Below are 13,549 nucleotides of genomic sequence, written 5' to 3' on the forward strand. Positions count from 1 at the left end.
CTGTGGAAATCAGACTGCAGTCAGATGTCATCCGAGTGCAGTCCGATGTTTTGTACGGACTCATAGACGTGTATGTCCGAGTGAGACCTGAGCATTGGAAGCAAATCGGGCTTGCTGAGAGTTTTTCTTAGGATAAATATTGGACGTATGCGCAGCCCCATAGAATAACATTAGTCTGGGTGCGATCCGATGTCTTGTTACGCCGCACTTGGGCTGACTATATGGTGCGAGCCCTTATGGTGACAGTCTGGGTACTGGATAGTTTGTAACCGAAGAAAAAGTTCTGCTTGTATGGACGTGTTTTGTTTTCCAATCTATAAAAACAGACCCCATAATAATCAGTGTGGGGAGTAAATGGGGGGGTAAAAAGTGCTCCAGTACCAGCAGCTAGGTGGGAAATGTGCCCCAGTCACCCCTGCGTTATTCCAATCTGCCCCATCAGTCGCTTACTTAACGCGCAGCCGACACCTCTGCATTCCCAGCGCAGACTGCCCTGTGTGCCGGACTGTGGGGAGCTCCAGTCCTGATGTGACTGACGGGAATAAAAACACAGATTGACGCTTGTGCAGAAAAACTATCATCCCAGACCCTCCACGCTGCCCCCACAGCAATCATCCCAGACCTTCCTTGCAGCCACCTCTGCTTGCTGTCTCATCTGCTGCAATAGACTCTTATGGTATAACTTCCCACCTCTGTTTGCTGTCTCATCTGCTGCTTTACCATCTAGAAACATAATGTAATGCGTTTGCTAATTCATTGGTATAATTCATTTGGTGCATTGTACTTGAGGGTATGTGCACACATATCTGTGAGGGCTGCGGATTTTTCCAGAGCGGATTTGATAAATCCGCAGTTCAAAACCGCTGCGTTTTTTCCTGCAGATTTATCGCGGTTTCTACTGTGGATTCCGCTGCAGCTTTACACCTTATACCACAAAAACCCCAATTGTGAACTTAATCAATGAGGCAAAGAGTTTTTTTATGAAAATATAAATACTTTATTACAAAATTCAAAATTTCACATATGAGAGGATAGAGTACCACACACCAAACAGGTGTAATAGGGGAACAAAAAACAGGTCCATAATAAATGACAATTTCCATAACATAAACACATTCAATATATGTTGTTAGAAGGCCCAGACCATAGCGACGGTTTTTGTATTTATATGGAAGTGTTTTGTACAAAAGGCAGTTTTAGCAATAAACCATAAGAACCCGAATGCTATGTCTGGCCCTTTAAGGAAAAGCACTTAAAAGGGCAGTGTTATTTATAAACCTCTACGCTAAACCATAGTGCTAATTATAGCACCTGGGAAACTTAGTGAGCAGGCTGCAAGTGCAGCATAATGACTCCACTGATAGTGCTGGTAATAACATAACTAATATGCCCAATATAACTTACTTTTCTAATAAGGACCTGGACCCCCACCTGGCGCCTCGACGCGCGTTTCGCCGATCTTTTTCAGGAGGCGTGGCTTACTATTGATCTCACATCCGTATATATGGTACTAGGGGACCAATGAGGGAGTCCTATTGCAAAATGATATCAGCCGATGTGCGGCGCATGCGCGAATATTCTCGGCCCCACACGGACACTTCCTCCTTCGCTCCTGAAGCGCAAGCGATCCACCGCTGCCTAGCAGCGGGGGACGCCGGCGCGTCACATGAGCGAATCGGGAACATCCGGGCTCGGGAATCTCTGGGCATGCGCACTAGCTGAAAAGCAGGACTTAGACGGCAATCCATACCATAACAATGGCTACAGGAAATGATTGCCCAGATTTTAACGCTATACCCGAGACAGTATAAATACTGATAGGTATGTGGGCAAGAATATATAAAAACACTGGGAGCTGGTCTAGTACTGTCAGAGATGAAGAACCCGCATAATTATAACATATCAATTATATATATACAAAAACTACACAATATATATAAACAATATCCATATTGAATCACAATTGTAAAACAACATTAGATGGTGTATATTACATCAAATGTACTATAATCTAATGTACTATAATTTAATCACATATTACATCTAATGTGCTAACATTTAATCATATAAAACCATACAGGATACCCCAAATATATGGCCAATAAATAAATCTAAATATATATAGAAACAATTATACAAACAATAATATAAATATATAATAAGCCATATTTAATTATGAAAAAATAGTGATAGGCCAAACAATAAGACCATACAAAATCAATAAGGTGAGAATTATATATACCATACAACTGTTAATAATTAAATAATAGAGTGCAACCATATTGATTACAATATAATCAGTTATAAACACCTAGAGTAAACACTATATAATATTAAAAATTATGCTTGATAGTCCTTCAATCCAACGTGTTTTTTCACAGAAGGCCCGCTCACATCGTCCACAACCACAAATTGATCACTCAAATGTATAAGTAAATATATCTAAGAAAACAAAACAAAATGTAAATATAAAACCTAAAAGCAGAAATATAAAACCATAAACGGACATGATATAAAATAAAATAATTATACATATATATACCCATAGTAAGTAACATTTCAAAGGAAGGAATCGAATCCATGGCTCTCATTCAATCCATAAGGGACCAAAGTGTTCAGCCTGAAAATCCAACGACTTTCCACTTGAGATAGTACTCTGAACAAATTCCCTCCCCTAATGCCTAAAGATACTTGGTCAATTGCCATAAACCGAAGATTGCTAGCATCAGAATTGTGAACAGCCTTAAAATGTCTAGCTAAGGTTTTTAGTTGTTCATTCTCCTTTGCATCTTTGGATTTTTCTATATCGCGAATATGTTCGCGTACTCTAATACGGAATTCCCGAGTAGTCATGCCAATATAAGATTTATTGCAAGAGCAATAAGCCAGATAGATTACTCCCTGCAATGTGCAAGTAAGATATTTACGAATTAAGAAGGTGCGTGATTTGTCAGAGTTATGAAATTCTTTACTCTTGACAGTATTCGCACAAGCCTTGCATTTTTTACAGGGGAAGAAACCTTGTATCTCACCAAAAGGATTCATCTGAATAGATTTTTTTGGACCATAATGACTCCTCACAAGTAGATCAGACAGATTTTTTGATCTTTTAGCTGTTATGAGTGGTTTAGGTGTCAACGTTTTCTTTAAAATGGGGTCAGTTAACAAAATGGCCCAACGGTTTTGTATGATTTTTGTTAGTTCTTCCCATTGGCCATTAAACGTAGTAATCAATCTTACTTTGTCAAATTGAGGTTTCTTATCCCTATTCGCATAGAGAAGCTGGTTTCTTGTCACATTACAGGCTCTTTTATAGGCATGGCGAATGGGTCGATGGCCATACCCCCTCTCACGAAACCTAGAGTAAAGATCTGATGCTTGAGTTTGAAAAGCATCCTCGGTAGAACAAATTCTTTTTGCCCTCAAGTATTGACCCACCGGAATGGACCTAATAGTAGAGGGCAAATGGGATGATTCGGCATGTAATAGTGAATTGGTGGAGGTAGGCTTCCTAAAAATAGTTGTAAAAATTGAGCCATCATGGTTAACTGATATATCAATGTCTAAGAACGTGACCCTACGACCAAAGGAATAGGTTAGATGTATATTTAGATCATTGTTGTTAAGATGTGCCATTAAGTCCTTGAGTTCATCCTCAGTGCCCTCCCAGACGAACATAATATCGTCGATATATCTTATCCAGTTGTGGATTTTATCCACCCCTGGAGTTGAAGAGCACTGAAAAATGTCACGTTCCCAAAGACCTAAAAATAAATTCGCGTATGAGGGGGCACAGGCCGCCCCCATCGCAGTTCCTTGTAATTGTAGAAACACCTGTTCTTTAAATGTAAAACAATTGTGTGTAAGCACAAATTCCAAAAGTACCAAAAGAAATTTTACTACTTCAGTGTCCAAATTACTATTATGCAAGAACCACGATACCGCTGCCAATCCTTGGGAATGTCTAATTGACGTGTACAACGCTTCCACATCGGCTGTAAAATCTGTCTGATCTACTTGTGAGGAGTCATTATGGTCCAAAAAAATCTATTCAGATGAATCCTTTTGGTGAGATACAAGGTTTCTTCCCCTGTAAAAAATGCAAGGCTTGTGCGAATACTGTCAAGAGTAAAGAATTTCATAACTCTGACAAATCACGCACCTTCTTAATTCGTAAATATCTTACTTGCACATCGCAGGGAGTAATCTATCTGGCTTATTGCTCTTGCAATAAATCTTATATTGGCATGACTACTCGGGAATTCCGTATTAGAGTACGCGAACATATTCGCGATATAGAAAAATCCAAAGATGCAAAGGAGAATGAACAACTAAAAACCTTAGCTAGACATTTTAAGGCTGTTCACAATTCTGATGCTAGCAATCTTCGGTTTATGGCAATTGACCAAGTATCTTTAGGCATTAGGGGAGGGAATTTGTTCAGAGTACTATCTCAAGTGGAAAGTCGTTGGATTTTCAGGCTGAACACTTTGGTCCCTTATGGATTGAATGAGAGCCATGGATTCGATTCCTTCCTTTGAAATGTTACTTACTATGGGTATATATATGTATAATTATTTTATTTTATATCATGTCCGTTTATGGTTTTATATTTCTGCTTTTAGGTTTTATATTTACATTTTGTTTTGTTTTCTTAGATATATTTACTTATACATTTGAGTGATCAATTTGTGGTTGTGGACGATGTGAGCGGGCCTTCTGTGAAAAAACTCGTTGGATTGAAGGACTATCAAGCATAATTTTTAATATTATATAGTGTTTACTCTAGGAGTTTATAACTGATTATATTGTAATCAATATGGTTGCACTCTATTATTTAATTATTAACAGTTGTATGGTATATACAGTGGGGCAAAAAAGTATTTAGTCAGTAAGCAATAGTGCAAGTTCCACCACTTAAAAAGATGAGAGGCGTCTGTAATTTACATCATAGGTAGACCTCAACTATGGGAGACAAACTGAGAAAAAAAATCCAGAAAATCACATTGTCTGTTTTTTTAACATTTTATTTGCACATTATGGTGGAAAATAAGTATTTGGTCAGAAACAAAATTTCATCTCAATACTTTGTAATATATCTTTAATTGGCAATGACAGAGGTCAAACGTTTTCTGTAAGTCTTCACAAGGTTGCCACACACTGTTGTTGGTATGTTGGCCCATTCCTCCATGCAGATCTCCTTTAGAGCAGTGATGTTTTTGGCTTTTCGCTTGGCAACACAGACTTTCAACTCCCTCCAAAGGTTTTCTATAGGGTTGAGATCTGGAGACTGGCTAGGCCACTCCAGGACCTTGAAATGCTTCTTATGAAGCCACTCCTTCGTTGCCCTGGCGGTGTGCTTTGGATCATTGTCATGTTGAAAGACCCAGCCACGTTTCATCTTCAATGCCCTTGCTGATGGAAGGAGGTTTGCACTCAAAATCTCACGATACATGGCCCCATTCATTCTTTCCTGTACCCGGATCAGTCGTCCTGGCCCCTTTGCAGAGAAACAGCCCCAAAGCATGATGTTTCCACCACCATGCTTTACAGTAGGTATGGTGTTTGATGGATGCAACTCAGTATTCTTTTTCCTCCAAACACGACAAGTTGTGTTTCTACCAAACAGTTCCAGTTTGGTTTCATCAGACCATAGGACATTCTCCCAAAACTCCTCTGGATCATCCAAATGCTCTCTAGCAAACTTCAGACGGGCCCGGACATGTACTGGCTTAAGCAGTGGGACACGTCTGGCACTGCAGGATCTGAGTCCATGGTGGCGTAGTGTGTTACTTATGGTAGGCCTTGTTACATTGGTCCCAGCTCTCTGCAGTTCATTCACTAGGTCCCCCCGCGTGGTTCTGGGATTTTTGCTCACCATTCTTGTGATCATTCTGACCCCACGGGATGGGATTTTGCGTGGAGCACCTGATCGAGGGAGATTATCAGTGGTCTTGTATGTCTTCCATTTTCTAATTATTGCTCCCACTGTTGATTTCTTCACTCCAAGCTGGTTGGCTATTGCAGATTCAGTCTTCCCAGCCTGGTGCAGGGCTACAATTTTGTTTCTGGTGTCCTTTGACAGCTCTTTGGTCTTCACCATAGTGGAGTTTGGAGTCAGACTGTTTGAGGGTGTGCACAGGTGTCTTTTTATACTGATAACAAGTTTAAACAGGTGCCATTACTACAGGTAATGAGTGGAGGAAAGAGGAGACTCTTAAAGAAGAAGTTACAGGTCTGTGAGAGCCAGAAATCTTGATTGTTTGTTTCTGACCAAATACTTATTTTCCACCATAATATGCAAATAAAATGTTAAAAAAACAGACAATGTGATTTTCTGGATTTTTTTTTCTCAGTTTGTCTCCCATAGTTGAGGTCTACCTATGATATAAATTACAGACGCCTCTCATCTTTTTAAGTGGTGGAACTTGCACTATTGCTGACTGACTAAATACTTTTTTGCCCCACTGTATAATTCTCACCTTATTGATTTTGTATGGTCTTATTGTTTGGCCTATCACTATTTTTTCATAATTAAATATGGCTTATTATATATTTATATTATTGTTTGTATAATTGTTTCTATATATATTTAGATTTATTTATTGGCCATATATTTGGGGTATCCTGTATGGTTTTACATGATTAAATGTTAGCACATTAGATGTAATATGTGATTAAATTATAGTACATTAGATTATAGTACATTTGATGTAATATACACCATCTAATGTTGTTTTACAATTGTGATTCAATATGGATATTGTTTATATATATTGTGTAGTTTTTGTATATATATAATTGATATGTTATAATTATGCGGGTTCTTCATCTCTGACAGTACTAGACCAGCTCCCAGTGTTTTTATATATTCTTGCCCACATACCTATCAGTATTTATACTGTCTCGGGTATAGCTTTAAAATCTGGGCAATCATTTCCTGTAGCCATTGTTATGGTATGGATTGCCGTCTAAGTCCTCCTTTTCAGCTAGTGCGCATGCCTGGAGATTCCCGAGCCCGGATGTTCCCGATTCGCTCAAGTGACGCGCCGGCGTCCCCCGCTGCTAGGCAGCGGTGGATCGCTTGCGCTTCAGGAGCGAAGGAGGAAGTGTCCGTGTGGGGCCGGGAATATTCGCGCATGCGCCGCACATCGGCTGATATCATTTTGCAATAGGACTCCCTCATTGGTCCCCTAGTACCATATATACGGATGTGAGATCAATAGTAAGCCACGCCTCCTGAAGAAGATCGGCGAAACGCGCGTCGAGGCGCCAGGTGGGGGTCCAGGTCCTTATTAGAAAAGTAAGTTATATTGGGCATATTAGTTATGTTATTACCAGCACTATCAGTGGAGTCATTATGCTGCACTTGCAGCCTGCTCACTAAGTTTCCCAGGTGCTATAATTAGCACTATGGTTTAGCGTAGAGGTTTATAAATAACACTGCCCTTTTAAGTGCTTTTCCTTAAAGGGTCAGACATAGCATTTGGGTTCTTATGGTTTATTGCTAAAACTGCCTTTTGTACAAAACACTTCCATATATATACAAAAACCGTCGCTATGGTCTGGGCCTTCTAACAACATATATTGAATGTGTTTATGTTATGGAAATTGTCATTTATTATGGACCTGTTTTTTGTTCCCCTATTACACCTGTTTGGTGTGTGGTACTCTATCCTCTCATATGTGAAATTTTGAATTTTGTAATAAAGTATTTATATTTTCATAAAAAAACTCTTTGCCTCATTGATTAAGTTCACAATTGGGGTTTTTGTGGTATAGTATGTGTAGAGTTTAATATTTAATTGTGAGATCCCACGGTGTCTAATAGCTTTACACCTGCAGTTTTCTATTGGAGCAGGTGTAAGACCGCAGCGGAATCCGCACAAAGAATTTACATGCTGCGGAATGTAAACCACTGCGTTTCTGCGCGGTTTTCTCCGCAGCATGTGCACTGCGGCTTTCGTTTCCCATAGGTTTACATTATACTGCAAAATCCGCAGCGTGTGCAAATACCCTGAAACTCACTGTTGCATATCCATGACTGGGATCAGTGTAGATCTTAACTGGTGGAAGCTGTTAAAATAGATGTTACCAGGCTGAATGTCTTTGATCATCTTTAAAAAAAAAAAAAAAGCCCTGGTGTGCTGGCCCCATCTGCCAAATTAGCCTCAACCAGTTCCCACAATCCATCTCTTCTGACCCAGCAGTCTGGACTATAAATTTAGAAACATCCTTAGGGGTGCACGCAAGCGTCCCAGAAGCAAAGCGTCACGAAGATAAGCGTCGTGATACAGCAGTTATTCCATGGCACTTAGTCAGGGCAGGAGTCAGGTAAACCACATTCTGCTCTCCCATCTATCCATGTGCTTTATTCCTATGTTCCCTTGCAATCCACTTGCACCTCCCAATCCCCTCTCCATCAAGACTCATATACATCAGCTCCTCACTCCTTCCCTCTCCCATGTACAGCTCCCATTCACTTCTCACCTTCCTGAAAAAGCTCAGTCCATCTTGCCCAAACACACTGCACAAAAAACCTTTATACAATTCCAAAAACTACTTGCTCTTTATTTTCCTACTCCTACTGATTTCAGGAGACATCTCCCCCAACCCCGGTCCACCATCCACCAACCTCAACCCCTACCTTACATCGAAACCTCAGCAATCTTACTAATATTAATTGCACTCTTTCATCTCCTCCTTCTTTTAATTGTGCCCTTTGAAATCTATGGTCTGTATACAACAAGCTTCCTTTCCTACACAATTACTTTCTGAAAAACTCTCTTAATCTGTTGGCCCTCACGGAAACCTGGATTCTGGCACTGTCACTCCTGCTGCCATTTCCCGTGGTGGCTTACATTTCTCTCATTCCCTGAGACCCACAAACAGACATGGTGGTGGAGTCGGCATACTCCTGTCCCCACAATGCACTTTCCAGGTCATCCCCCCAGTTCCGTCACTCTCATTCCCTTCTTTTGAAGTCCACACCATCAGGCTCTTCCGTCCCCTCTCCCTCAGAGTAGCGGTCATATACCGGCCCCCAGGCTCACGCACCCACTTCCTGGACCATTTCTCTGCCTGGCTGCCGCACTTCATGTCCTCAGAACTACCAACCCTTATCCTGGGAGACTTCAACATCCCCATAAACAGCCCCACTTCCACATCTGCATCCCAGCTTCTATCACTAACCACTTCTCTAGGGCTCTCACAGCTGTCAACCTCTGAAACACACAAAGACGGTAACACCCTGGACCTGGTTTTCGCCAAGCTCAGCTCAATCTCCTACTTAGATAACTCACCGCTTCCCCTCTCTGACCACAACATTCTCTCCTTCACACCCACAACTCCTTGCTCACCTCAGCACCCTCCTACATACCATTCAGTCAGAAATCTACAAGCCATTAACCCTCATACACTTTCAGACTCCCTATGCTCATCATTGTCCCCAAGCTCCTCTTTTTCCTGTCCTGATCTGGCTGTACATCACTTCAATGACACTCTTAGAAGCACCCTGGACCAAGTAGCTCCCCTCACCCTCAGAACCTCCAAACACAGAGTAAAACAGCCCTGGCTCACATCGCAAACCCGATTTCTCCAGCGATGCTCTAGGTGTGCTGAACGCTTATGGAGGAAAACTCACACACCATAAGACTTCATACACTTCAAATTTATGTTAAGGACCTATAACTCTGCCCTTCACCTCGCCAAACAGACCTACTTCACCACCCTGATCGCCTCACTATCCATTAACCCCAAGAAACTTTTTGACACCTTTCACTCCCTCCTCAGGCCAAAAGCACAAGCCCCTATCACAGACATCTGTGCTGATGACCTGGCCTCCAACTTTATAGAGAAAATAAACAATATCCGTCAGGAAATCCGCTCCCAATCACCAAGTTCAGTGACTCCCATTCCTCCCTGCAGTTCCCCTAGCACATTCTCCACATTCGATCCCATCACAGAAGAAGTGTCCAAGCTCCTCTCTTCTTTTCGTCCGACTACATGCACTACCAACCCCATTCCCTCACACCTCCTCCAGTCTCTCTCTCCAGTCGTCACAACTCACCTAACTACAATCTTTAATCTCTCCCTCTCCTCTGGCATTTTCCCCTCCTCCCTCAAACACTCTATCATTATTCCATTACTAAAGAAACCCACCCTCGACCCATCTTGCACAAACAACTACAGACCAGTCTCCAATCTCCCCTTCATCTCTAAACTCTTGGAGTGCTTGATATACTCCCGCCTTACCCATTACCTCTCCACTCCCTCCCTCCTAGACCTTCACAGTCCGGTTTCCGCCCCCTACATTCGACAGAAACTGCACTCATCAAAGTGACCAATGACCTTCTGACAGCAAAACGTAACGGTGACCACTCTCTGCTCATTCTCCTCGACTTTTCTGCAGCTTTCGACACTGTTGACCACCCTCTCCTACTGTCTATGCTCCAGTCACTAGGCATTAAGGACACTGCTCTCTCCTGGTTCTCCTCCTATCTTTCTGACCGCTCCTTCAGTGTTCTGTTCTCTGGCTCCACTTCATCTCCTCTTCCTCTCACTGTTGGGGTACCCCAGGGCTCAGTCCTTGGCCCCCTTCTCTTCTCTCTCTACATGGCCCCAATTGGACAGACCATCAGCAGATTTGTCTTTCAGTACCATCTTTATGCTGATGACACACAACTATACACATCTTCCCCTGACCTTACCCCCGCTGTACTACAGAACGCCACTGACTGTCTGCCTCCAGTCTCCAACATCATGTCTGCTCTCTATCTGAAACTCAACCTCTCCAATACTGAACAACTTCTGCTCCCGCCTTCTACTAACCTCCCTAAATCTGCCATTTCCCTCTCCGTGGGTGGCACCATAATAACACACCGGCAGCAGGCGCGCTGTCTGGGTGTTATGTTTGACTCCAATCTCTCCTTCACCTCCCATATACAATCTCTTGCCCGCTCGTGCAGCTTACACCTAAAGAACATCTCTAGAATCTGCCCTTTTCTCACCATGGAAGCAACAAAAACTCTCACTGTCGTCCTGATCCACTCCCGCCTGGACTACTGTAAGTAACGCTCTATTAATTGGCCTCCCCCTCGCTCGACTTTCCCCTCTCCAGTCCATCCTTAATGCAGCAGCCAGGGTCGTCCATCTGGCTAATCGTTACTCGGACGTGTCCGCTCTTCGCCAGTCATTACACTGGCTGCCCATTCATTACAGGATACAATTCAAAGTACTTGTTCTCACCCACAAAGCTCTCCACAATGCGGCACCCCCATACATCTCCTCCCTCATTTCTATTGGCCTAGCCGACCGCTGCGCTGTGCAAATGACTTTCGACTATACTCTGCACTGATCCGTAACGCTCACTCCCGACTCCAAGACTTCTCCCGTGCTGCACCAATCCTCTGGAATGCTCTACCCCAAGATATTAGGACCATCCACAATTTGCATAGTTTTAGGCGCTCGCTCAAAACACATTTGTTCAGAGCGGGCTATCACATTCAGTAATCAAAGTTATGTTATGTTTGTGTGTGTAGCCCATTCACTACCTCCATCTATCCCCCACCCCCTGAAGATGGCTGGACCATCATTGTAAATACATCATTGTAAATACACACTTGTACTTTGTATCTCCCCTACCTCATTGTAGATTGTAAGCTCTCACGAGCAGGGTCGTCTTATTTTGCTTTAATTATTGTATTGTTAACGTTGTTACTTATGACTGTTGTGTTTGAAACTGTAAAGCGCTGCGGAATATGTTGGCGCTATATAAATAAAGATTATTATTATCTTCCCAGACCCTCCATGCAGCCCCCACAGCAATCATCCCAGACCCTCCATGCAGCCCCTCACAGCAATCATCAAAGACCCTCCATGCAGCCCCCGCAGCAATCATCCCAGACCCTCCATGCAGCCCCCGCAGCAATCATCCCGGACCCTCCATGCAGCCCCCGCAGCAATCATCCCGGACCCTCCATGCAGCCCCCGCAGCAATCATCCCGGACCCTCCATGCAGCCCCCGCAGCAATCATCCCGGACCCTCCATGCAGCCCCCGCAGCAATCATCCCGGACCCTCCATGCAGCCCCCGCAGCAATCATCCCAGACCCTCCATGCAGCCCCCGCAGCAATCATCCCAGACCCTCCATGCAGCCCCTCACAGCAATCATCAAAGACCCTCCATGCAGCCCCCGCAGCAATCATCCCAGACCCTCCATGCAGCCCCCGCAGCAATCATCTCAGACCCTCCACCTCCATGCAGCCCCCGCAGCAATCATCCCAGACCCTCCATGCAGCCCCCGCAGCAATCATCCCAGACCCTCCATGCAGCCCCTCACAGCAATCATCAAAGACCCTCCATGCAGCCCCCGCAGCAATCATCCCGGACCCTCCATGCAGCCCCCGCAGCAATCATCCCAGACCCTCCATGCAGCCCCTCACAGCAATCATCAAAGACCCTCCATGCAGCCCCCGCAGCAATCATCCCAGACCCTCCATGCAGCCCCCGCAGCAATCATCCCAGACCCTCCATGCAGCCCCCGCAGCAATCATCCCGGACCCTCCATGCAGCCCCCGCAGCAATCATCCCGGACCCTCCATGCAGCCCCCGCAGCAATCATCCCGGACCCTCCATGCAGCCCCCGCAGCAATCATCCCGGACCCTCCATGCAGCCCCCGCAGCAATCATCCCGGACCCTCCATGCAGCCCCCGCAGCAATCATCCCGGACCCTCCATGCAGCCCCCGCAGCAATCATCCCAGACCCTCCATGCAGCCCCCGCAGCAATCATCCCAGACCCTCCATGCAGCCCCTCACAGCAATCATCAAAGACCCTCCATGCAGCCCCCGCAGCAATCATCCCAGACCCTCCATGCAGCCCCCGCAGCAATCATCTCAGACCCTCCACCTCCATGCAGCCCCCGCAGCAATCATCCCAGACCCTCCATGCAGCCCCCGCAGCAATCATCCCAGACCCTCCATGCAGCCCCTCACAGCAATCATCAAAGACCCTCCATGCAGCCCCCGCAGCAATCATCCCGGACCCTCCATGCAGCCCCCGCAGCAATCATCCCAGACCCTCCATGCAGCCCCTCACAGCAATCATCAAAGACCCTCCATGCAGCCCCCGCAGCAATCATCCCAGACCCTCCATGCAGCCCCCGCAGCAATCATCCCAGACCCTCCATGCAGCCCCCGCAGCAATCATCCCGGACCCTCCATGCAGCCCCCGCAGCAATCATCCCGGACCCTCCATGCAGCCCCCGCAGCAATCATCCCGGACCCTCCATGCAGCCCCCGCAGCAATCATCCCGGACCCTCCATGCAGCCCCCGCAGCAATCATCCCAGACCCTCCATGCAGCCCCCCCACAGCAATCATCCCAGACCCTCCATGCAGCCCCCCACAGCAATCATCCCAGACCCTCCATGCAGCCCCCTACAGCCAGACGTGACCGGCGCAGAAGAACTCTTTGTGCAATCAAATTCAATCGCAGTCTCCGCCCCCTCCCCAGTCCCCGCCCCCTCCAGTCCCTTACAATGACCTATC

At 45.0% G+C, this 13,549-nt stretch overlaps 1 protein-coding gene across 1 annotated transcript; it reads left to right on the forward strand.

Moving 5' to 3' along the window:
* The first annotated feature begins 11,842 nt into the window (after positions 1 to 11,842).
* LOC138666692 (uncharacterized) lies at positions 11,843 to 13,543 on the forward strand. Its single transcript, XM_069754875.1, has one exon. The coding sequence runs from the start codon at positions 11,843 to 11,845 to the stop codon at positions 13,541 to 13,543; it is 1,701 nt and encodes a 566-aa protein (XP_069610976.1).
* The last annotated feature ends 6 nt before the right edge of the window (positions 13,544 to 13,549 follow it).

Source organism: Ranitomeya imitator, chromosome 2, assembly GCF_032444005.1.
Source record: "Ranitomeya imitator isolate aRanImi1 chromosome 2, aRanImi1.pri, whole genome shotgun sequence".
NCBI lineage: Eukaryota > Metazoa > Chordata > Amphibia > Anura > Dendrobatidae > Ranitomeya > Ranitomeya imitator.